Source organism: Megascapheus bottae, chromosome X (genome assembly GCF_031878675.1).
Source record: "Megascapheus bottae isolate mThoBot1 chromosome X, mThoBot2.hap1, whole genome shotgun sequence".
Taxonomy (NCBI): Eukaryota; Metazoa; Chordata; class Mammalia; order Rodentia; family Geomyidae; genus Megascapheus; species Megascapheus bottae.
In genome coordinates, this window is record NC_143547.1 from 77,226,970 (window position 1) to 77,253,228 (window position 26,259).

Consider the following 26,259-nt stretch of genomic DNA (forward strand, 5'->3'; position numbering starts at 1 on the left):
CAAAAAACTGTGAAGGGTTTCCATTTTTCTCAGACCATATCTAGCTTTGAGTAGTAGCTAGCGTCAAAAGTGTGTCTTTGTGTTTTGGGTTCCTTATTTAAACATAGTGCAGAGTGAAAAAATAATTCACATTTTAAAAATTGTTTCGGCAATTGGAAGGTTGAGGCAAGAGTATCATGAGTTGTTGGCTACATCGGCCTGCAAAAAGCAACCCCCGAAAAAATCGTTTGGTTTTTGTTGGTGTTGTTGTTGTTATTCTTGTTTTTCCCCCAGACAGTTTTGAGGCAAGTTTGGGCTAAATAGGTAAAGCCTACATGTGTGTGGGGGGTGGGGGTGGGAGAAGGAGATGCTCAGATTATTTTTCCCCCTGAGAAAGATCCATAGCTACCCTCAGGTGCCCGGATAGTAATCAATGTGACTTCATCCTACCATGTCGGGCGTTTTTCTTAAGCAAAACCATGCATACCCATTTGAAGTTATTCAAAAGCATCTTATGGCGCCGTGAAATCAAGTTTTAGTCACGAGAAGGTGGAAGTGAAGAGTGTGGTGGAAGTGAAATGCCCCTGAGTGGGTGATTGGGGCACACATGGGGAAATAATACTTTGCCAAGTGGGCAGGCTACAGGACGTGGGGGGAGGGGCGGGTTGAGGGAAGACAGCGAAAATGCGCGGGCTTTTTTTTTTCTTGTCTTGCCTCCCCCATGTCTCTTGAGATTATTTTTCCCATAAGTCAACTTGTCTCGTGCACGCACAAGCCAATCAATGTCCTTTAAGAGCCTTAGCAACAGCGAAGGAAAAACTTGTTATTGGGTGACCCAATTCCAAGGCGGAGAAATCTCCCACTTCCTGTGGACATGCCACTCAGCTTCCCGTCACTGCGCCGTGCGGGCGCTTCACGGAAGAGCTGAGGAAGACATGAGAAGAAGAACATGGTGGGCTTACAACTCACCGGGAGGTTGCTTCCTCAACATTCCATTTGGGGAAATTTCAGTTTTCTGAATTTTACTGTCGGTATGTTTCCCCCATGCCCCCATCCCCGCTAGTTTGGTCGCTGAAGGGGATATAAAATGGCTTTTTCTACGAATTTGACTCTAGGGAAACGTGCTTGTGATCTTGAGAGTCGCGAGGCCAACCTGTGGTCTTCCGAACTCATGCGTGACCAGAATGTAGGGACGGGCAACTGGGTGAGCTGGAGTGCTGTGTTTGCATGTTGGTGTATTGTGTGCATTCGTTGTTTGGTGGTAGCACTAAGGAAAAGCGGAACCTCGTGCACAATTTGCCGCGCAAACGGAGAGTACCCCACGCTCGACGGACTGAGTTTAAGGCTGAAAGAGTGAAATGCTTTCCAAAAGCGCTTTTATCCTGACCACTCACAGTCTAGCCAGAAAAAAACTGGGTTATTTGCCTTTCGTTCTTTGTTTGCTACGGGCGGGAGTGGGGGGGTTGACGTAAAGAGATCGGGAAACGGTGGGTAAGGTTAAGGTAGTATGCGCAGAAAATGGCGCCTAGTATGGTAGCATGGCGTGAAGTAGGGCATGGGAGAAGTAACGCGGCATACTGTGAAATGCCCGGATGTAGTGGCGGCACGAGAAACGCGTTTCGCTTGCTTGGGGGGAGGAGTGCGGGGGCGGCGAGCTAGAGAAAGCTGCAATCAGCAAGAACCGCAAGAAACCTTGCAAACCCCCGCGCTTGTCTCAAGATGACGGAGGTAGACTTTAGAAGGGCAGGAAACGCGGTGGACAAGTGCGGAAGCTAGGAATGGGTGGGCTATAGCAATTATGAAATTCACCCCAAGTAACGGTGGGTGTTAAGCAGATAGGATGCAAAAATGAGGGATATACTAAGTGGATATGCTCTCACGTACTTGTGAGCTTGACACGGGAAAATGGCTACAGACACAGCAAACTACAGAAATAGCAATACAATGAAGTTTCACAGTATTAAAAACCTGTCAGGATACATGACTCAGTGGTATTCCACCAAGAGTCTTGACCTCAAACCACTAATATAGTGGAGGTTTTTTTGTTGGTTTTTTTTGTTTTTTGTTTTTTTTCTGAGGGACATCTAGTTTGGTTCCATATCTTTGCTATGGTGAATAATGCTGCAATGAACATTGTTGTGCTAGTGGATTTAGTATGCCCTGGTTTCTGGATGGTTGGGTAAATGCCAAGTAGTAGAATTGCTGGGTCATAGGGGAGTTCTATGTTTAGCCTTTTGAGGCACTGCCACACTGCTTTCCATAGTGGTTGAACGAGTTTGCACTCCCACCAACAGTGTAGTAGTGATCCCTCCTGGCCACGTCCCCTCCAGCATCTGTTGTCATTCGTTTTCCTGATCCTGGCCATTCTAACTGGAGTGAGGTGGAATCTTACAGTTGTTTTGATTTGCATTTCTTTTATGACCATAGATGTTGAGCATTTCTTCATGTGTCTATAGGCCATTTTTGTTTCTTCTTCAGAGAAGACTCTTTAAGTCTTTGGCCCATCTTTTAATGGGATGGTTGTTACTTTGGAGATTAGTTTTGGAGTGATTCAATTTTTTGACCTGTTGATATACTTTACATATGATGCCTTTGTCTGTTGTATGGTTTGTGAAGATCTTCTCCCACTCTCTACACTTCCTAATTAATTTACTAGCTATGTCCTTTGCCATACAAAAGCTCCGCAGTTTAATGCAGTCCCACTTATCCAGCCTTTCTCTAATTTGTTGTGTTTCTTGGTCCTTGTTGAGAAAGTTTCGACCTGTGCCAAGGAGGCCTACTGACTCTCCTCTTCCTTCTTGTAGTTTTCAGTGTGTCAGCTTTTACCTCAAGGTATTTGATCCATTTGGAGTTAATTCTAGTGCAGGGTGACAAAGAAGGATCCAACTTCACTTTTCTGCAAGTGCTTAACCAGTTCTGCCAGCACCACTTGTTGAAGAGGCTGTCTTTCTTCCATTCTATTTTTTGGCTCCCTTGTCAAAGATTAGGTGGCCATAGGTCTGTGGTTTAACATTTGTGTCCTCAGTTCTATTCCATTGGTCTTCAGGCCTGTTCTTCTGCCAGAACCAAGCTCTTTTGGTCACTATACCTCTGTAGTAGAGGCTAAAGTTTGGTATTAAAATTCCTCCAGCGCTGTTCTTTCTGCTAAGAAGTGTTTTTGCTATCCGGGGTCTTTTATTATTCCATATGAAATTTTGGATTGCCTCTTCTAATTCTTTAAAGAATGACATTGGGATATTGATGAGTATTGTGTTGAATTTGTAGATGGCCCCTGGCAAGATTGTCATTTTCACGATGTTGATTCTTTCAATCCAGGAGCATGGGAGATTTTTCCATTTCCTCAGTTCTGCTTTAATTTCCTTTTTCGGGGTTTTAAACTTTTCATCCAAAAGGTCCTTTAATCCTTAGTTAAGTTAATTCCTAGGTACTTTATTTTCTTTGAGGCTATTGCAAAAGGAGTTGCTTTCCTGATTGTTGCCTTGTTCCTCTCACTGTTGGCATAGAGGAAGGCAGTTGATTTTTGAGGGTTAATTTTATACCCTGCTACCTTTCCAAAGTTTTAAATCAGCTCAAGGAACTTGGGAGTGGAGTCTATAGGGTTCTTTAGATACAGAATCATGTCATCTGCAAAGAGGGATAGTTTCACTTCGTCTTTCCCTATTTGGATCCCCCTTGTGCTTGTTTCTTGCCTTATTGCTCTGGCTAGGAATTATAATACTATGTTAAAGAGGAGTAGACAGAGTGGGCATCCTTGTCACGTTCCTGATTTTAGAGGGAATGGCTTTAGCTTTTCGCCATTAAGTATAATACTAGCTGTGGGTTTGTCATACACTGCCTTTATTATACTGAGGAATGTGCATGGATTCCGAGTTTCTCCAAAGCTTTCAGCATAAATTTATGAAATTTAACAAAAAGGAGCACACAAAATACCAGCTCCTTTGTGACACAGCAAAGCCAGTATTCAGAGGAAAATTTATATCTCTGAGTGCCTGCAATAACAAATTGGAAAAATCGCAAACCAACAATTTAACATGTCACCTTAAACGCCACAAACCAACCCTAATCCCAGTAGAAGGAAACAAATTATCAAAATCAAACCAGAATTAAATGAATTGGAGTCCAAAAAAATTATAGAAAGAATCAACAAAACAAGGAGCCGGTTCTTTGAAAAAATTTACAAAATTGACAGACCCTTAGCAAATCTTACCAAAAAAAGAAGGGAGCATAGCACATGGTTTTTTTTGCCAGTTTTGGGGCTTGGACTCAGGGTCTGAGCACTGCCTTGGGCTTTCTCATGGCTAAAGCTCTACCACTTGAGCCCCAGCACCACTTTCAGCTTTTTCTATGTATGTGGTACCAAGAAATCGAACCAAGCTCTTCATGCATGCTAGGTAAGCACTCTACCAAGAGGCCATGCTCCCAGTCCTACCAACAAGAATTTTGAAGCTGTTTAAATATGCAGTAGTCTGTTTTTATGCTCTCTGCAGGCCTGCATCAGTCATTAAGTCAGTACTCCATCATATGCCAGTCAACTTATAGCTGGCAAGATGTTATGTTCTAGTATCTCATCTCTATGACAGCTTCGGATATGTGAAGAATTTTCCTCATGGAAATAAAGAATGGGTTTCTAGGGCAATGTGTAAAAGTGTAATTAAGCTGCATAATAGCAAAAATATATTATTGATATTCAGATTGCATTTGCCATATATATATTAATGTATTATGCAATAATGTATTTCAAGATCAAAATGATAATTCTAGGAAACCATTTTCTGCCACATCTCTGTGGTTTTGTTGTAGATGACATTACAGTCCTTGAAGAAGGAAGAAGAAACAGACATAAAAGTAGTCATAAGAAGAGCAGTAGCAAAAAGAATTCAGGTTCAAGAGGAAGCTCACGTGCTCACTATCTTCACTGGATGAGAGGTAAATTGTACTAAAAAAATCACATGGTAAATATTATAAAATGACTATGAGTAGCAAATTCAAGAAATTGAAATGTTTTAAAGTCCTGTTGTTTCTTTTTAAAATATGTTATTTACAGAAATTAATTGTACAGAAGAGGCTCATTTTTATATACACACATATAATGTACATTTATCAAATTTACTCCAATTGTATTATTCTTTCCTAATCCCTCCTTCCTCTTAGGCTTTTTGGTGGATTTCATTATATTTCCAAACACACATATGTGCTTTTTATCATATTCACTGTCTCCCACTTTCCATTCACTGTCTCCTTCTTATTGCATGATATATTATCAACTCCTTTTTTATCATCTTGTCATTTCCTGGTAATTTTTTAGGTCTAGATTCTGCACATGCATGAAGTCTTGCAATACTTGCCCCTTTGAGTTTGAATTACCTGGCTTAGTATTATGATCTCCAGTTTCATTTATTTTCTTCTAGATATCTATAGTTTCATTTATTTTCCTCAAAATACTAGGATTTCATCCTTATAGCTGAGTAAGACTCCACTTTATATATGTGCCTCATTTTCTTTGTCCAGTCTCCAATTGTTGTTCCATAGCTTAGTTGTTGTAAACAGTGCCTGTCAAAGCATAGGAGTATAAGTATCTTTTTTAGGTTGACTTATGTTCCTTCAGATGCATACTATAGAGTGGTAGAGTTATGTTTTCATTTTTTTCAGATAAGTGTACATGTTAGTTGCCATATGTATTCCTACCAACTGTGTATGAGGGTCCTTTTTCCTCCTAATACATCCTCTCCATCATTACGTTATGTTTTCTTGATGATATAATCACTAATATGACTAGGAAGTTAGAATCCCAGTATTGGTTTGATTTGCATATCCTTATAACTAAAATGTCCAGGTTTTCTTCTTGTGTTTATTAGCCATTTTTAATCTTTTTTTGAGAAATGTCCAACTGTTTTGCCCTTTACTTAATTGCATTGTTTTAGTATTGACTTTTTTCCTCTGGGTCATGTGCCTTGAACTCTGCCTGGGCACTGTCCCTGAGCTCTTCAGCTCAAGGCTACCCCCCTACCCTTGAGCCAAGCCCCAGGTCCCGTTTTCTAGAAGTTAACTGGAGATAAGAGTCCCAGGTCCTTTTATGCCACGGCTGGCTTTGAGCCATGATCCTCAGATCTCAGCCTCCTGAGGAGCTAGGATTACAGGCATGAACCACCACACCTGAGAAGTATTGACTTTTCATGCATTTTGGAAATTAATCCTTTGATGAGTAGCTTGCAGACACATTCAGCTATTCTGTGAGTTGTGGCTTAATTCTGGAAATTATTTCATTTGTTGTGCAGAGTATATGGATGTCTCATTTCCCCAACACCATTTGTTGAAGAGATTCTTTTCCAGTGTGTTCCTTTGTCAGTCATCTCTTAGCTTAGCTTTATGTATCTTCTATTTCTTTTTCTATTCCATTTTTTCTACATGTCTGGTTCTGTGACAATGCCATGCTGTGTTTGCTTCTGTTTAACTGTGTTATTATTTGAAATTAGATATTGTGATACCTCCAAGGTCATTTTGCTCAGAATTGCTTTGGCAATTTGGGGTCTTTTCTGCTTCCATATGAAGTTTTTGATTGATTTTTCTGTCTGTGAAGAATGATTCTGGTACTTTTATGGGAATTTAATTTATACCTCATATTTGATATCAGAGCTATTTTCATAATATGTTAGTCTATGAACATGGAAAGTCTGTCTTCTATCTAGTGTTTTAAGTTTCTTTCTTCCAGTTTCTTACTATTTATATCATGTTTTGCTTCCTTGGTTAAGTTTATTCTAAGATTGTTTTTAGACTATTATGACTATGATTATTTTCCAGATGTCTTTCTCTGCCTGTTTGCTGTTGGTATATAGAAAAGCTACTAATGTTTATATATTGATTTTTTGTATCTGCTAATTTGCCAAAAGTGTTATTAGATCTAAAAAAGTTATTTTGTTTGCTTGTTCAAGAGGTTTTTTTTTTGATAGAACGTGTAGGGTCCTTTAAGTATATCATCTGTAAATAGGTGTAATTTGACTTCTTTTTCATTTATCTTATTGTTATGGCTGGAAATTTCAGCACTAGACCTGATGCAGATGGCTCAAGTGCGTAATCCTAGCTACTCAGGAGGCTGAGATCTGAGGATCACAGTTCAAAGCCACCTTGGGCACAAAAGTCCAAGAGATCCTTATCTCCAAATATAACTACAAGAAAACTTGAAGTGTCAATGTGGCTCAAGTGGTAGAGTGCTAGCCTTGAGCTGAAGAGCTCAAAGTACAGCTCCCAGGCCCAGAGGCCAAGCCCCAGCGGACGAGAGAGAAAGCCAAGTGTGGGGGGAAGGGAGAGAGATTCCAGCATTTTATTGAGTAAAAGTGAGAATAGACACCCTCATGTCTTTCCCGACTTTAAGTAGATTGATTTGTTTTTTAAAATTCTATTATGGTTTTTGCTTTATTTTTCTTGGACTTCAACTCATTACAGGCTTGGTGAGAATTTATATCATGTCAAATAAATAGTAAAATATTGTATAGCTTATTTCATTGAAGGACAGAATTTTTTTTGCCAGTCCTGGGCTTGAGCTCAGGGTCTTCCCGCATGCTAGGCAAGCATCCTACCACTAGGCCAAACTCCAGGCCCCAAAGGACAGAATTTTTTATATATACATATGGATTAAGAAATGTTTTGTACTAACCAGTACAGTCAATAATCTGAGCATCATGGCACTCATTTTATAAAAAGGAATGTTGTTGCCAGGCACAATGGCTCACACGTGTACTCCTAGCTACTCAGGTGGCTGAGATCTGGTGATTACCGTTCAAAGCCAGCCCGGGCACGGAAGTGTGTGAGACTATTTTTTTATTTTTGTCAATCGTGGGGCTTGAACTCTTGCTCTTGGCTTGGATGTTGTCCCTTAGTTCTTCAGGTAAAGGCTACTGGCCTACCCCTTGAACCACAGTGCCACTTCCACTTTTTTGGTAGTTAGTGGGAGATAAGTGTCTCTCAGATTAGGGCGTTAGCCTTGATCTGAACAGCTCAGGGACAACGCCAGGCCCAGAGTTAAAGTCCCACAACCGACCAAAAAAAAAAAAAAGGATTGTTGTTGGGCAAAGAATGGAAAATTATATGAAGAATGTCCTCTGTTGCCTTAATCGCATTGGTTAGAGCACATGGTTGGGGCAGTGATCATATATTAATATGACTGCTGCAGATTGCCACCGAAAGAGAAGTGTTCTCAACAATTGACTAGATCCCCGATCTAGTCAGTAGGTTGTAATGTTCTTCTTCACAGTCTAGCCCCTAAGAGTTGCTACCTAGCTTCATTATAGTCCTTGTTTGAAGCTTTCAGTGTTTTAGCCTCTTCTGAGAAAAAGGAGGAGTAATGGTTATTACAGGAACAAAGTAGCTACCAATAGAGGGCTCATTCTTCTGCTTCTAACGAAACATAAATTGGCATTTGTGAGCTTTGGGAGATCTGCCTTTTTAAGTTGGTTCTCAATCTGTCATACCCCAAAAGTAAAGCAAATATCCATATAATTTACATAAATAGCTTTTTTCATTACTACTTATGCTATTCGAGTACTGAATTTCAGATATATCATGTTTGATGGACTTTGAAATCTGATTTGAGGTATACGAAGACAACTTTTAAACTATTGAGATACTAAGTAAATAGAAATAGCAGGGCAAAGAACTTAAAGTTCAGTAAAAGTCTCAAATGATATCAAAGTAATGAGATGAATGTTTTGAAAACTACACAACTTTTAAAATGAAATTATAGGTAATATTTCTGAAAGATGTTGGATTTACTGATAATTACTTTTCAATGGATACACAGGACTTAAAAACAATTTACAAAGAAGACAAAATCATGATGATGACAATAACCAGAAATGTCCTAGATGTGACTGTGGAAATAAAAAGATCCAGGTAAATTATTATAAGTAATTAAATGATTCAAAAATTCCTAAACTTTCCTTAACAGTAAGCATAATTTTCAATTCTGTTGAGAGTAGAAATTGTTCTTTATTATACTTCAGTAGTATATTCAATATAATTTAAATCTAATTTTTTCATTGTATTTTTGCCCGTGTTTATTTCAATTAACAATGGTTGTTATTTTGATATTTTATTGTCCTTTGGTTGTAATTCCTTTATTTTTATTCACTAAAAAGTGAATTTATAAAATGCTAAAATAGATCATTGGTGATTTTCATCCTATTTGATCATTTTCAATTGTTATATACAGTCATCTTAAATTACAGTCTAAAACAGTTACAATACCTTTGTAAGTTACTTGTAAAAAACAGAAGTGAGATGAAATAGGATAGGAAACATTCTGGAACCAACAGACAATCTGGGACAGATGAGTTTTATAGTGTTTCACCTTTAAATTTGGTAAACTGGGCACATGGACAAGAATTATATAGGCCTCAGTTCCTCAAAAGACTAAATATAGAGCTCCTCTATGACCCAGAAGTTCCACTACTTGGCATTTACCCAATCATCCAGAAACAAGGACATACTAAATCCACTAGCACAACAATGTTCATTGCAGCACTATTTACCATAGCAAACATATAGAACCAACCCAGATGCCCCTCAGTTGATGAGTGGATCAACAAGATGTGGTATTTATACACAATGGAATTCTATGCTGCTGTCAGAAAGAACAACATTGCCCCATTTGTAAGGAAATGGAAAGACTTAGAAAAAAATCACATTAAGTGACTTAAGCCAGTCTCAAAGGAACATAGGCCCAGTAGTCTCCCTCATTTGTTATAATCAGTAGAAACCTTGGGCTCTCCTAGCAGAGATTAATAGAACAAAACCTAAATACATAACGCCATATAGTATGGTGCTAAATAAAGGACCTGTAGGATATAGAAACAAAAGCCATATAATGAGTGATTGTTGTTCTTAATGTACTATGTTATCTCTCATCTCTTTTGCTGTCCTTGGTTAGCTCATATTGTTACAGTATTTCTCCTGGTTATCTGATATATTGTATACATGTGTATTTGGTTTTTTGAAGTCTGATAGAGAAGGGAGGAAAACAAGATGAGGGGTGGTGGTGGGGGGAGGGAAATGGGGCCCAAGACATAAGAAAAGGTATCGATGTATGTGAAGTAATGCACCTTCTATCTGGTGAATATAATGTAACCCTTCTATTAAATACAATAAAAAATATATGAAAAAAAGAATTATATAGGCCTCATGTAGATACATAAGCTAATAATTGTGTTAGTATTTGAGCCTAGAATGTAAATAATCTTAAGATTATATGGTCTTCTAGTTTTAAAAAATGATAACTTTAAAAGCTTAAACCATTTTTGTCAAATCTGAAAAGGAAAATTCTTATTTTTGGAGGGATAGGTTAACTTTTCAAATATTCGAATGATTCATTTAAACTGATATAACAGATACTGATTCAATACATATTCTCTGCAGGCACTGTGATGTCTGATAGGATGGAGTATTTTTTGTTTTGGGTTCTTTGGGGTTTATTTTTCCAGTGTCCGAAATTGAACCCAAGGCCTCAGCCATGATACATCTTCCACTCCTTTGAGGGAATTTTTAAGTTTGAAAATAGCACAAGCTTACTTTTGCTATGTAAAACTGATATTATGGAAACATCTCAAATTTGATACCAGCTATCACTTATACTTTTGGAATTTTGGAGATTGCCACTACAGCAGAGTTCCTCAGGAAAAAATATAATAAAGAAATATAAGTCGTGACATATGACTGTAAACCTAGCACTCGAGAAGGTTAGGCAGGAGAACTGTGAGTTCAGGACCATCCTGGACTAGTCAGTTTAGGATACATAGTAAGACTGTCACAAAAATGCACAAATAGATAAATAAATAAATATCCTTGTTTATTTAAAAATTATTTTACCAATAAATTGGATATTTAGCTTTCACTGATGCTTTGCAATTCCTTTTCTTTGAGACAGGGTATCTATAGCTCAGACTGACTCTGAACTCACAAGTCCTCTTGCTTTAGCCTACTGAATACCACCAAATTTGGCTGTGTACTTTGTAAGATTTAAACTTAGCAAGACATAAATGTATTTACACAGTTCAATTCTTTTTTTTTTTGCCAGTCCTGGGGCTTGAACTCAGGGCCTGAACACTCAAGACGAGAGCTCTATCACTTGAGCCTCAGTATGTGGTACTGAGGAATTAAATTGGGTCTTCCTGCATGCTATGTAAGCACTTTACCACTAGGTCATGGCCCACAGCTCAATTCTTTTTTTGGTCAGTTGTGGGATTTGAACTCTGGGCCTGGGCATTTTCCCTAAGCTCTTCAGCTCAAGGCTACCACCCTACCCTAGGGCCACAGCACCACTCCCATTTTCTAGAGGTTATTTGGAGATAAGAGGCTCAGGTCCTTTTGTGCCTGGGCTGGCTTTGAACCTTGATCCTAAGATCTCAGCATGAGCCACCATGCCCATGAGCGAATAGTTCTGCTTACTTTTAAGGAAAGAAAATTGTTAGGGAGCTTACACATACTTAGGATATGCCCAGCATAGCAATGTTGTCTCCACTGAGTTATATCTCCAACCCTGAAAATAATTTCCTCATTAAAAAGACTGCAAGCTCCTTTGGAAACAATCTTTAGGAAACTGACCTGTTCTATCTTTCCTGATCGTCACTGTGCTCCTAAACTAGAAATACATGTGTGTGCTGCCTGGTGTACTTATTTAGGTTTTCATCACAAACGCTAGAGGGGTTTAGCAAAACAACTCATTTTTTTCCCTAATTTTCATGTATTACAAATTTTCTGCGCTATTTTGCAGTTACATTCAGCTTCTGATAGTGCTACACTAGGAAGCCATATCAAACCTTCAGCATTTTTTGTTTACCAGACAATATTGAGAAAGTTTGATTTTTAAGCACATTATTATTTGTTTGATCTTACATAAGAGAATTGTTCAAGTTTTCATTATTTCCATTTTAATTTCACTCCCTGCCCTTTTGGTTTAAAAACTGAAAAGATAGGTTGAGTTTTCACCAAGACAATGTACTTGAACAATATTAAGCCAACTTTCTGTTTACTTCATGGTTTCTCTTCACTTCATTTTCATCTGGAGAGTTAAGCACTTACTAATATTTCAAAGATAAATAGTTTTTTAATGCTCACGAAGTAGACAAACAGTATATTTTTTTGTATTTTCTTCTGGTTCTAGGGATTTGCATTATAAAATATTATTAAATGCTTCGTTCTTCACAACACACAGTCTTATTTCTTTCGTAAATAAGATCCAGAAAACAATGGGTAGTACAATTTGGAATGAATTCAAGTTCACAAAGAAATTAATTTTTCGTATTTTATTGAAGTTTGATATACATAATCTTTATGTCAGTGGCATGGGATATCAGCTAGTCTACAGTTCTGAAAATTCTTATATAAAAGGTAGGCATAGTGGAATTTTAGAAGAAACAATTACCCATAGAAATGTTTTTGAGAAATAACTATTATAACAAACAAGTCATAGAGTATATGTTTTGTTTTGTATAATTAGGGCTCTTTGCAAAAGTGCAATCGCAGTTGTCAGAATAAGAAGAATCGAGGCCAACTTGAAGAACAACGGAGACAATTAGAAGATAACTGCAGCAACAGTGGCCAATCAGTGAGATCTAAAGACCAATATAGATCTCCAGATCAGCGCTGGAGATCTCCCGTCCCTAGTTCTCCAGACCAACAAAGGCTATCCACGGTCCAGAGTTCTCCGGACCAACGCAGGCGATCTCTGGTCCGTAGATCTCCAGATCAACGCAGACGATCTTTGGTCCCTAGATCTCCCGTCTCTAGTTCTCCAGACCAACGAAGGCAATCCCTGATCCGGAGTTCTCCGGACCAACGCAGGCGGTCTCCGGTCTGGAGTTCTCCTGACCAACGCAGGCGATCTCCAGTCCGCAGACCTCCAGACCAACGCAGGCGATCCCCAGTCTGCAGATCTCCAGAGCAATGCAGGCGATCTCTGGTTAAGAGATCTCCATGTAGGGGATCTCCTGTCCATATTTCTCCCGACCAACGCAGGCGATCTCCGGTCTGGCGTTCTCCTGACCGACGCAGGCGATCTCTGGTTCAGAGATCTCCATGTAGGCGATCTCCTGTCCATATTTCTCATGACCAACGCAGGCGATCTCCGGTCTGGAGTTCTCCCAACCAACGCAGGCGATCTCCAGTCCGCAGATCTCCAGAACAATACATGCGATCTCTGTTTCAGAGATCTCCATGTAGGCGATCTCCTGTCCATATTTCTCCCGACCAACGCAGGCGATCTCCGGTCTGGAGTTTTCCTGACCAACACAGGCAATCTCCAGTCCGCAGATCTCCAGAACAATACATGCGATCTCTGTTTCAGAGATCTCCATGTAGGCGATCTCCTGTCCATATTTCTCCTTACCAACGCAGTCGATCTCCGGTCTGGAGTTCTCCTGACCAACGCAGGCGATCTCCAGTCCGCAGATCTCCAGACCAATGCATGCGACCTCTGGTTCAGAGATCTCCATGGAGGCAATCTCCTGTCCGTATTTCTCCCGACCAACGCAGGCGATCTCCCTTCTGGAGATCTCCAGAGCAAGGCAGGCAATCTCCGGTTCGGAGATATTCAGAGCAACGTGGGCGATCTCCCTTCAGGAGATCCCCTGACCAAGGCAGGCGATCTCCTTTCCGGAGATCTATTGACCAGCGCGGGCCATCTCCCTTCCGGAGATCCCCAGACCAGTGCAGGCCATCTCTAGTCCGAAATTCTCCATACCAACGCAGGCCATCTGGAGACACCTACAGCCCATCTCAAGACCATTATAGGCGATCATATGAGAACTTAGAGAAGCATTATGATCATTCAAAGAGATATCATAGTTGCTTAGGGAGATCCCATAGTTGGTCAGAAAAATCTTTTAACCGGTCAGAGATATCTTATGGCCAATCAGAGAGCTCTTATGGCCTATCAGAGAGATACCAAAGATACTCACCTCCAGGAAGATCCAGAGAAACACCTGAGTCTGAATTTAAATTTGACAGGTAAAAATATAGTGAATACCTACTCATTAGTACAATGTAAAGATAATAAAAATATAATTAGAAACATGACGATGAAAGGACAAATACAATTTGTATACAGGAAGGAGGGCCTGCATCTTACTAGTATACCAATGACATAGTGTGTTTAGGAGACTATACCAAAATACTGTAGCCTGGATTGCTCAAAAATTCCTTACAATTCTGGAGGCTGGAAATACATAACTGGTTTTGATGAGGGCTTCCATACTTGCAGATGGCCACCTTTCTCACTGACTCCTCATATAGCAAAGAGTAAGAGCCCTGCTCCCTATTAAATTTATACTGACCCCATTAAATTTATTTTGGAGGCATGATGTCAATAAGATGACTGAGCTGAAAAAAATTTGTATTTTGAAGGCTCAACCAGTATGTACATTTGAGATGCTGCTGATTGAATGCAGAGCTTTGTCTATGATTTACTACTGAGCTGCACCCCCTAGCTTATTTTAATTTTAAACCAATTGCATATTATCCAAATAAAACAAGTAATTGAGTATGGTGTATTTCAACATTGTTAACGGGTTTTAATATTCTTATAAAAATTATAAACTGGTGAATATATAATTTGAAAGAATATTTAAAGATACTAGGAACATGGCCTAGTGGTACAGTGCTTGCCTAGCATGTATGAAACCCTGGGTTTGATTCCTTGGTACCACATACACAGAAAAGGCTGGAAATGGTATGGTTGCACAAGTGGTAGAGTGCTAGCCCTGAGAAAGCCCAAGGACAGTGCCCTGGCCCGGAGTTCAAGCCTCAAGATTGGCAAAAAAAGAATAATTATTAAAGACACTCTATGTAATAATCTCTTTCAAAATAAAATATTTCTTTTTCATTTTTCACCCTATATGATTAATATCAGACATCTTGCAATAAAAAGGAGAGAGGAATATTTCCGGAGACTGCAGCAAAGATTCTATGTGAAGAACAGGAATCAAAGGGTAAGTGTTAGTACTTCTAGAACACTTCACAATCTGTGTGAGGTTATTAATAAACTCTGCACATTTTGTAATTTGTGTTCACTTTGCACATTTTTGTAATAGTTTTGCCCACTGTTTATATTAACGATTTAAGAAATTTTAAAATGAACAGTATTGGTTTATATAAAAGCCTTGTCATGATACACTCATTATAGGACAATTGCTTACAGAAGTTTTCCTCTAGTCATGTATGAAGTCACAGACCTCTGATATCAGCACTTGGGAGACTGAAGCATGAGAACTATAACTTCCAAGCAAGAATGAACTCTATAACTAGACCCTATCTCAAAACAGAAAGACTTAAAAATGTTTTTCTTGCTGGGTGGGTGGATCATGCCTGTAATCCTAGCTACTAAGAATGAAATCTGAAGATTACAGTTAGAATCCAGCTTGGGCAGGAGTCAGACATTTTTTGGTGTTCTTAATTTAATTTTATTTTTAATAGTGTTTTATTTTATTGTAAAGGTGATGTACAGGGGCTTGGCATTTCATTTGGTCTAGTGGTAGAGTGCTTGCCTAGGTTTGATTCCTCACTACCACATACACAGAAAAAGCCACAAATGGTGCTGTGGCTCAAGTAGTAGAGCTCTAGCCTTGACAATGCCCAAGGGCATGTGGTTAATCTCATATTGTTAATGTATCTGATTTTGATACCTGGTATATTGTATATATGCTTATTTGTATATTTGAAATAGGAAAGGGAAGGGGGTAAAAAAGATGATTGGGAGGAGGTGGAGGGAGGGAAATGGGAACAAAAACATGAAAGAGGGCTATCAGTGTGTGAGAAGTAATGCACCTACTACCTGATGAATGTAACTGTAACCCCTCTATACATTAACCCAAAAATAAAATTTAAAACAAGTAGCAAAGAAAGCCCAGGGGGCAGCACTCAGGCCCTGAGTACAAGTCCCAGGGAGAAAAAGAAAAAAAAGTGGTGATGTACAGAGGGGCTTATAGTTACACGTCAGGTAGTGAGTAAATTTCTTTTTGAAGTGTTACCTCCTCCCTCCCTTTCAGCTTTTCCCTCCTGAATTCCTCTCCCACACGTTGTATAGTTCATTTTCAACATGGTGTCTAATTAGTATCACTATTTAATTCACTCACCCTTTGTCTCACCATTTCTGTGATACCCCCTCAAGGTTTTATTCTAATAGATATTACTGATCTTTAATCCATTGGTATTATTAGTGTTTTACAGGATTGCTTAGTTCACCACTCCTTTGCCAAAAGATTTATCTAACCTTGCAATTTGCTGACTGAAAATTTAAAATCTTTGAACATTTCATTGACAATGAAATGTTTGTTCATATCCTTTATTCAGAACTGCTAGTGGGTTGATCATGTACATATCCATGCATATATACATGGGTTAGAAGATTAATCATTGTGATCTAGTAGTTGTAAATTCTTTGTGGACTTGCCTTTTGGCTTTATTTAGTATAGTACATATCCAAGGTTATTGTGTTTAGACTCTGTGTTCTAGTTTGCAAATTTATATTATTTTATTTTTAAAATATTATCCTTAAGTATATGTACATGTATTTCAATTCATTATGGCAGTTTATGATTACAATGCACTTTTATCAGTATCACCCCTTCCATCTCTCTCCCACATTTGTTCCAAGCCTACCCATTCCTAAAGTTACAGTAATTATAGATGTATGTGCCCACACTCCCTATCTACATTTTTCTGCCTCCTTCTCCTTTGAGCTGCTCTCACCCCCACTGAGATAAGTCATGTTTAAGCTTCCTGGTATTCCTTTTGTTAAAGTGTAAGTTGTTATTCAAGAGCGTTACACTATTGGACTCCTTCCCTAAGCTTACTTTTAGTCAGTTTGTTAGCAAACATGTAGTCTCCATCAATTCCAAAGTTTAAACCACTATGATAACTGAAATCTTTATACATTTTCATGATTTTCTGTAATGACTCTGTCAATATTATTTGGTAAATTATTGATTTATCACTTCTTTTTCTGTGCTTGCACAAGTTCATGTAATTTAAAATTTGGAATTCTTCATCAGGGCAAACTTAAATTCATATGAAAAGTGTCACTTAATCACCAAGAAATACTGGACCTGGAGCTGTGGCTCAAGTGGTAGTGTAAGCTTTGGGCAGCAAAGTTCAGGGATAGCATTCAGGCACTGAGTTCAAGCCCAAGGACTGGCACAAAAGTAAGACAAAATTTTTTTGTTTCCTGAGTAGTAGGATTACTGGTGTGAGTCAGTTTTAAATACAGACAAAAACACTGCTGAGTGAGGATAGCCTTTGCCTAATTTGTTTCTACTTTTTCCATTTAGCTAACATCAGAAAATGAGCAGCATTCCATTGGCCCCAGTGATAATTTTGGAAATCAAGAAAGGTAATTGCAAACAGACATCCGTACAACTAATTATTCTTAAGGGAAAATATGAAAAACAGGATTATAACTCCAACAGGGAGCCTTAGAATCTGATTCTGAACAGGATTTAAAAACTTTTGTAAATAATCTTAATCTTAATTGTAAAACCAGAAAATTCTTAAGGCAAAGGCTGCCTGGCTAGCTTTTCCTTTTGAAGCTTCTACTTACAACTCTCCAGTGGCAAACACAAATTCCTTGCTATATTCTTTCTGCGTATAGCAATACAGGAATTGCCACCCTGAATCAAGTTCTATGATTTTTTTCTCATTCTCAACCTTAAGATTTAAAACTCTTTTTTCTTCTTTAATAATAGTTTATACACATATTAAATAAATTCCACTGTTCTGAATTGTTTTAGCTGAAATAGTAGAGTACTTGACACCGTGATGATAAGCATGGAAAGAGAAAAAATCTCTTAAAAAAAAAAAAAAACAAGAGTACCAGGAAAAACCTGGTTATGGGATAATCTCTGAAAAATAAGGTAAACCAGAGTAAGGCTAACTTTGGGCAAGAAGGGAGACATCCTTACAAATGTATGTTTACTTCGAAGATTTAATTTTTTTTGCCAGTCCTGGGGCTTGAGCTCAGGGCCTGATCACTGTCCTTGGACTTTCTCAAGGCTACAGCTCTACCACTTGAGCTTCAGCACCACTTTTGGCTGTTTTCCATATATGTGGTAACGAGAAATCGAACTTGGGTCTTGGTGCATGCTAAGCAAGCACTCTACCACTAGGCCAAACTCCGGCCCCGAAGATTTAAATTTTTAAAAGTAAGACTTCTACTCTATTTTTTGTGTCTCCTGTTTCTCAAATTGTGGCTCAAAATTATCCTAATGGGAAAGAAATATACTTTAAGTGTCATCTTCTTGTCTCCTACATTCATATTTTGGGGTGTAGAAGACAAGAAGATGCCATCTAAGGTATACTGTCCTTAATTCCATCAGCAATATCAGAAAGCATCTCTGCAACCAGGAGAGGAGGAAAAATGACATTAAATCCCCTTTGAAGTGGGCCTAACTAAAGACATCTGTTGAATAATTGAAAGACACATGACCCTAGAAGATTCATCGTAATAGCTAGCATACTGAGTACTTATTATACACTGTTGTGAACAAGCATGTAAACATTTGCGATTTAATTTAGTCCTTGTGCTAGAGGTCTTTATATTTTCACATTGCAGATTAATAAGCTTAAGTTCAAGGTGAAAAATTTGTTTGTTTGTTTGCAGTTCTGAGGTTGAAACCTGGAATTACCAATATTGTAGGTAAGCTCTGTACTACTGAGCTACTACTGAGTTACACTGCCTGCCAAAGATGTTTGTCACTTCCTTGGAGTACTAAAATTGACACATGGTAGAGGTCTATTCAAATTTGGCTGGTATTTCTATAAAACTTGGGGGCTTTTTATTTCCCCATTATGTCTCTACCATTACAAGTAAAGAAGCAGTCCAACTCCTGAAAAGACTAGAATGTTTTTCGGTTGCTGCTTAAAGTACTGTAGCTGAAATCAATAGATTTTTCTCGTCAGTGAGTGCAAAGCTGTTAAGCACAACAAGGAGAGTGAAGGGAGGTTCATTATTAGTATCAAGGAGAACACTGAGATTAACTTAATAGTGTTCTCCACTAGAGTCTAGTGAGCCAAAATAAAGCATCTATCCCTTTGTTTCGAGACTTAGTTTGGCGAAATCTGCTTCGGCTATTACTCTAGTGGTTGACATAGTTTTTTTAATTGTTGTAGTTGTTTAGTTTGGTTTTGATTTGAGATAGAAATTGGCTAAAAAAGATAGCTGGGGGTTTTCATTAGGAAAGAGTAATCATCGTGTTTAAAGGTGGGCACATTCTCATGAATGCTCAGTCTGAAGTCATAGTGCACAAGTTTAAAAATGGCTGCCATAAATACCTCTGAGCAGATAAATTTGTTTTATAGTCAGCATTATTCAATCCAAATCATCAGAAAAGGAGTCAGAATATCAAAGTAATTTTGGCTGGATACTAAAGAAAAAACATTGGAGACTTTTCGGCTGATAGTAGTCATTTGAAGAGCAAGTAGCTTCTTCTGCCATAACTATGTAACTATGAGAACTTGCTCTTAAATGTGCCTACCTAACAATTAATATTACCTTACACAACAGCTTTGAACAATTCTGTAAGTTAAATGTCCTGGTATACTTGGCTGATTTTCTATAAGAGATTAATAAGCTGAAATCAAGGGGCTGCTCAGGCTCCTCTTTTAAAAAAAAATACTGTTTTCTTGTTCTTACAAAGCTGATGTCTAGAGGGGTTAGAGTTACATAGGTCAGGTAAAGACTACTTTTCTATTTTTGTATAGTGTCAATCCTTCCCTTGCTCGGGCTGCCCTTTTGTTTAGATGTGGGAGGAAAATCTTCCAAGTTTATTCTAGTGGTTGACATAACCTAGTTTTTAAGATTTTTTGGGGGGGGGTAACTTTTAATGAGACAGAATATAGGCTGTCCTAGCACTTGTTATATAACCTAGGCTTGCCTCAAACTCACAGTCTTCCTATGTCATCTCTCCAGTGTTGAGATAGATGCATCTGGCTTCCAGAATCAATAGTTGCTTTGATGCTTGTTAGCCAAGGGGCATTCTTTCCAGATGTAGCCCGAACTACCTCCTTTCTTCTCCCTTTTATTAATGTTTCCTCCAAATACTTGAACAAAAAGGTAATGGCCTTCTTCAATAGATGCCCAAGAGTGGTATTGCTGAGTCAGAGGGCAGTTCTATTTTTAGTTTTGTAAGGAATCTTCATACTGAGTTCTATCTGTAATGAGATAGATCCTCAGGGCCTGAGCACTGTCTCTGAGCTCTTTTTTGCCCAAGGCCAGTGTTCTACCACTTGAGCCCACAGCTCCACTTCTGGCTTTTTAGTGGTTAGTTGGAGATAAGAATCTCACAGATTTTTTTCCTGCCCAGGCTAGATTTGAGCCATGATCCTCAGATCTGAGCCTCCTGAGTAGTTATGTTTATATGAACAATCAATGGGTGCCTAGATCAGGGGTTTCATTTTTGAGCTGCTTATATGTTTTTCTTAGACCCTTGTCATATGAATAGCTGAAAAATATCCCCCATTCTGTAGGTTATCTTTTTAGCTTAGAAAACATATCTTTCATAGTTCAGAAACATCCTAGCTTTATGCAATCCCATTGGTCAATACAATTTGCCGAGCCCCTGGAAGTCTACTCAGGAAGTACCTGCCTGTGTCAGTAAGTTCTCATGTTTCTCCTGTTACTTCCTACAGTAATTGATGGTTTCCGTTCTTACATGTCTTACATGAATCCATTTTGAACTGACAGTACAAGGGAATATACAGGAATTTAGTTTCAGTCTTCTGTGTATAAATGTCTAGTTTTCCTAACATTTGAAGAGGCTGTATTTTTTTTCCAACATAGTTTTGGCACCTTCATAAAAAAAATCATATGGTGGGGCCGGGAGTTTGGCCTAGTGGTAGAGTGCTTGCCTAGCATACATGAAGATTCGATTCCTTGGTACCACATACATAGAAAAAGGCTGGAAATGGTGGCTCAAGTGGTAGAGCTCTAGCCTTGAGAAAAGTCCAGGGACAGTGCTCAGGCCCTGAGTTCAAGCCCCATGACTGGCAAAAAAATCATATGGTGTAGATATGCAGTTTCATTTATAGGTCTTGTAGTCTGTTCCAACTGTTCTTTAGGTCTGTTTTTTTGTTTGTGCCAGTACCCAGCTGCCTTTTATTACTAGTTCTATAGTAAACCATGGAGTATGGAATTACGATAACTATAGCATCACTTTTTTGATTGGTTTGGGAATTACAGGCCTTTGTGGCTCCTATGAATTTTTAAATTGTTTTGCTGTATCTCTGTGGATTTTGATGGGTATTACATTGAATGTATATATAATGCTTTACAGGATAGCCATTTTTACAAATATTAATTTGGTCCATCCATATGTGGGAGATTTTTCTACTTCCTGGTGTATTCTTCAATTTCTCTAGCTTCCATAGTTATCATTGTAGCGGTCCTTTGCCTCCTTAGTTGGGTTCATTCCTAGGTATTTTATTGACTTCTCTTTTTTGAGGCTATTGTGAAAAGAAATGCTGGACTCATATCATCCTCGCTCTGAATCCTTCTTCTATCTGTTCATCAACTTTCACTTTTATCATGTGATTACATTATGCCAGATTGTCACTGGTGTGTGAGTTCTTGGAAGATGAAGGGAAATCTTCAAACTCAACCTGTAGATTCTTGTTCTTCAACATAGAATGTGAATTTGAGGCAGGGATACACAAAGCAAGTGGCAAACAGATTTATTTGGTGAATAAAGCAAAAGGAGAGGTGTGCCTTTAGACAAGTCACAGGCACAAAGAAGGACACAAATGGGCAGTTAAACAATTATGCTAGGAAAAGTGGGGCAAGGAATTCATGTTACACATTTCCTAGGAGAAATAGCCTCCATTGTTCTAAGCATCTGGTACATTTCAACCATAACTCTTATTATAGTGTTCTGACATTATCAGCTAGGATTGGAGACATTAAGTCTGCGATTATTAATTTAGGATCCTTGAAACATAAGTGTCTGTTGTTTGTGGCTTTTTCATTATTAGTTTTAAAATGAAGGGAGTAGAGTGAACCACGCAGTTTTCTTAAAGTCATCATTTACTAGGCGAGGAATGTGAAGGAAAGAACATAATGTATGTGCAGAATTAACCAAGTTATATAGTTATTAAGAGTTTTATTTATGAATTCCTAGTTTTTGTTTCTTTTGGGTCATGTCTGAGTATGTTGAAACAAAGGAAAGCAAGTAGAAATTATAACTGAAAATGAATGAAAAAAACTAACATTGCAGAGTCGGTGACAACAGCAGATAACTTAATTTTCCAATTTTTCCCAGTTCTGGGAATTGAACACAGTGATGGGACTTTGTTTTGTTCTCCCATGGCTTTGCCCACTGACTGCCTTTCCCCTTAGGGGAACTTTCAATAATTCTCCAACATGTTAACACTGCATCCCAGAAGCTTTATCTAAATGTGTGGGTCCATTCCCCACCCCACCCCCAAGTGATAGGTACCTGAATTCCTTGAAGCAGATGGAGGCTTAAACAATCGATTCCTGGACCTGGAAGACCTGCACCATGAACTCACTGGACACTTTGAACCCTCCAGCTACCCTACCTACAACTCTGTCCCCACCCATCACCATATTAAGTCCTGAGGCCTGAGTCTTCTGACTCTCCCAGGTCACCATGGAGTCTCTCTTCAACTCTCCATTAAAGTTCATCTGTTGAGGTCATTTTGTACTCTATCTTTATTCTAATACCCTTATTACTCAGTTTCATAACACACAGGGCCTTCTCTATGTTAGGAAAGCACTGCATCTATACCCTTAAGCCTTCCAGGTATTTGTTTATAACTATATATTTCTTTGTCTGTACTATAGTTTTAAAAGGCAGAGTTTTGCTAAGCAAATCTATGGCTTTTCAGCCCTTTGCAGTAAGTTTTATTGAGATAGAAATTTAAACCTTGAGGGGCCGGGAGTTTGGCCGAGTGGTTAAAGTGCTTGCCTAGCATGCATGAAGACCCGGGTTCGATTCCTCGGTACCACATACATAGAAAAAAGCCAGAAGTGGTGCTGAGGCTCAAGTGGTAGAGCTCTAGCCTTGAGAAAGTCCAAGGACAGTGCTCAGGCCCTGAGCTCAAGCCCAGGACTGGCAAAAAAAAAAAAAAGAAATTTAAACCTTGAAGTTCACCAAGTTAAAGTTTATAGGTTAGTAGTTTTTAGTATATTGAGAAAGTTGTGCAACATCACTATAATCTAATTTTAGAATAAAATTTTTCACCACCCCCAAATAAATTTTATAACCATTAAGAATTACTCTCTATTTCATTCATTCCCTAGCCCACTTGTGTTCTTCATGACCCAGCCAAAGACAGTAATAAATATATTTTCTTTTTCCATGGAGGCTCTGGTTACCTTTGCTCCCAAATGCTTTTAGGAATAAGAATAGTTAAACAATAAAGCTGCTTTGCTGTTAGCAGAAAAATGTCCATAGGAAATCTGAAGTATTTTAAAAACTAGGTTCTAGGGTTATAGTTCAGAGCCTCCCTGCCCCCCCAAAAGACTACATGCTGTTGCACTAGTCCTGATTCAGAGCTTGAGACTTGAATATACTGTTTTTATTTTGTGCATATGGGACTTTGGAGAGGTGTGTGTAGAGTTGAATGACCAAAAGTAGCTCATCTAATTAATGGCTATAATACATATTTCATTAAATATGCTTATCTATAACAGATACCTGAGATGTGAACCTCAAGATATCAACCCAGAGAACCATACCTCAAATCCTCAGAACTGGCTTAAAGGATTAACTCTGATATGCAACTCTGAACCAGTGGAAAATCAGGTAAATATAGTTGAATAGTAAGCTTGCTTACTAGATATTGAAGATGTCATGTCTATTTTAGCCCTACTTGGTTATATAAGATTATCTTATATATATATATATATATATAAAATGAAAATGAGATTAGGCACAGCATACCTGGAGCCCTTAACACTCAAGAAATCTCTTGCTTTTCTTCTCTCTTTGTGAAAGACACAAATCAAGAAAAGAAGCCAATCCCAATTACTTATTTTTAAATGACTTCAAAGGGAACACAGATTTAAGTCAAGCTACATTTATCCCAGTGCCTGTACTCAGGCTCATTTTTCAAGTAGACAGTTACATTTACCAGACCGGGCACTAAAGCAAAGTACAGTAGTGTGTTTTTAAGTATTCTCATAGCAAGGATTGAAATCAAGAGGATTTTCTGCCATGCTTCAGTTAAACAATGTTGAAGTAATGTACTCTCTACCCTACAAATGTAACTGTAACTCCTGTATATAACACCTTGACAAATAATTTTTTAAAGTATGTAACTTGTGAGTGAAAAACGGGCAATATATAACATGAATACAGACTGTGATCTTGAAATGGTGTTGAAAATGATATTTTCGAAAGCTGGAGAAATGTGAAACATGCTCACTGACAGTCTAGATAAAGGTGAAACGGTAAAGTCTCAACCAATTCTTTCCGGTCATCAGTTGTCTGGTAATACCAGTTAGAAGTCACTTGGTCCTAGGGTTGTCTTCACAAGGCAGATCCCATTATTTTTAATAACCAGGATTCATGAATATGAACATTTTTAAGGTTGCTAACTTTACCCAATGTCAAAGCTTTTCTCTTCTTCACAGACTAGGATAACACTCAATGAGAGATTCACTAGACTGAGAGATATTCGGAACCTAAGACTGTTTAACAGAAGATCAAAATGACCTTTCTTTAAAGATTTACTGCCAACAGATTGTTGTGAATTCAAGAGCATCTATTATTCTTTCAGTGTTTAAACTTTTTTTTACTATGGTTGATTTATTTTTTCAGAGGATAAATCTCAAAGCTGAGTATTCACAGATAAAAGAGAAATGGTTGGCTTTGTTTGCATAAAAGAATGGGAAAGTGAGCAAGAAAGAAGGAAAGTAGTTTTAAAAGAGGATTTAGGAAAATAGCAATTTTCAAACTTAAATGTTTCACTATTGGATAATAGAATTTTCTGTGAATTTATTTCTTAAGATTTGTAATAGACATTATCCCTAAAACGGTTTCATTTCATCATTATAATAATGTAATTGATAAGTATTGTTTATGACACAAAAATCTGTCTGTAAGTTTGAATTGTACTTTTTCATTATTAAACTGCTGAATCTGATCTTTAGAAATGTATACTTTTACTTTTGAGGAGGAATAATGAGAATATTAAACTCTTGTCATTTCTTGTGAAAATATTAGTTATTTCTCTTATGGTGCTGGGGATAGAATCCAGAGCCTTCTGTATGCATGTTATACCTCAGCCTAAATAAAGGTTAAATATAAATGCAATTCCTGTCCTGTCCATTGATATTTGTGGTCCAAAATAATAGCGATTCTGATACGGACAAGTTATCAAACTATTTTTTGCCAGTCCTGGCTTGAGCTCAGGGTCTGAGCACTGTCCTTGGACTTTCTCAAGGCTAGAGCTCTACCACTTGAGTCTCAGCACCATTTCCAGCTTTTTTCTAAGTGTGTGGTACTGAGGAATCGAGCCTGGGTCTTCGTGCTTGCTGGATAAGCACTCTACCACTAGGCCAAACTCCCACCCTCAAACTATTTTTCAGTAGTACTGAGGTGTGAACTCACAGCTTCCCATTTGTTTTCAGGTGGGCAGTCTATCCTTTGACCCCACACCCTCAACCATTTTGCTTTTAGTTAATTTTTTAGATGGAAATCTCCTGTTTTTGCTGCGGGGGGGGCGGGGTGCAGATCTAGACCACAATCTATGGGCTTACAGCTGGGCTAGGACCACAGGAATTTACCATCAATGCCATCTTACTGTGTTGAGATGGAATCTTGGTAATTTTTGCCTAGTCTGGCATTATTGTACTATAAATCAAATACAAATCCAGTCACAAGAAAACAAGAGAAGCCAAATTTTGAGAGGCTGAATTTGGAGTCATTATTATAAAGGCCTGGGACTGCCAATGAGTCTTATCTCAAAGATCTGCAGCCCAGAACAAAGCCCTAACCAATCTTTTTTTAAAGACAATAACCACCTGTTTGGGTGGAGACTAAGCCTCAGGCAAAGCATTACACATAAACACATTACAAGGAGCAGGGCTCCCTGCTGCTAAACTAAGTATTCCCCAAAGCAGAGAACCTCCTGCCCCTACCCATTGAGCTATGCATCCACAATTCAAAGGATGCCTTCTCTCACCTTTAGGGCCTAGAAGCTGGACCCTAAGCTCCAATCACCAGGCTAGGTGCCAAGATGGCTGTAAAGACAAAGTGATCTACTTAGACCAAGTCTTTC

At 38.4% G+C, this 26,259-nt stretch overlaps 1 protein-coding gene across 1 annotated transcript; it reads left to right on the top strand.

The window, feature by feature from the left end:
- The first annotated feature begins 819 nt into the window (after nucleotides 1-819).
- On the top strand, nucleotides 820-25,054 carry Luzp4 (leucine zipper protein 4). The gene is made up of 8 exons (XM_090326046.1): nucleotides 820-1,010; nucleotides 4,780-4,905; nucleotides 8,774-8,865; nucleotides 12,467-13,974; nucleotides 14,876-14,954; nucleotides 17,292-17,353; nucleotides 23,669-23,780; nucleotides 24,611-25,054. The coding sequence occupies exons 1-8, from the start codon at nucleotides 929-931 to the stop codon at nucleotides 24,689-24,691; spliced, it is 2,142 nt and encodes a 713-aa protein (XP_090182172.1). The 5' UTR covers nucleotides 820-928; the 3' UTR covers nucleotides 24,692-25,054.
- Nucleotides 25,055-26,259: the final 1,205 nt, after the last annotated feature.

Coding starts and splice junctions, on each gene's coding strand:
- Luzp4 (XM_090326046.1), top strand. CDS start 929: ATGGTGGGCTTACAACTCACCGGGAGGTTGCTTCCTCAACATTCCATT. Junction 1,011..4,779: donor TTTTCTGAATTTTACTGTCG/GTATGTTTCCCC, acceptor GTTTTGTTGTAG/ATGACATTACAGTCCTTGAA. Junction 23,781..24,610: donor CTGAACCAGTGGAAAATCAG/GTAAATATAGTT, acceptor TCTTCTTCACAG/ACTAGGATAACACTCAATGA.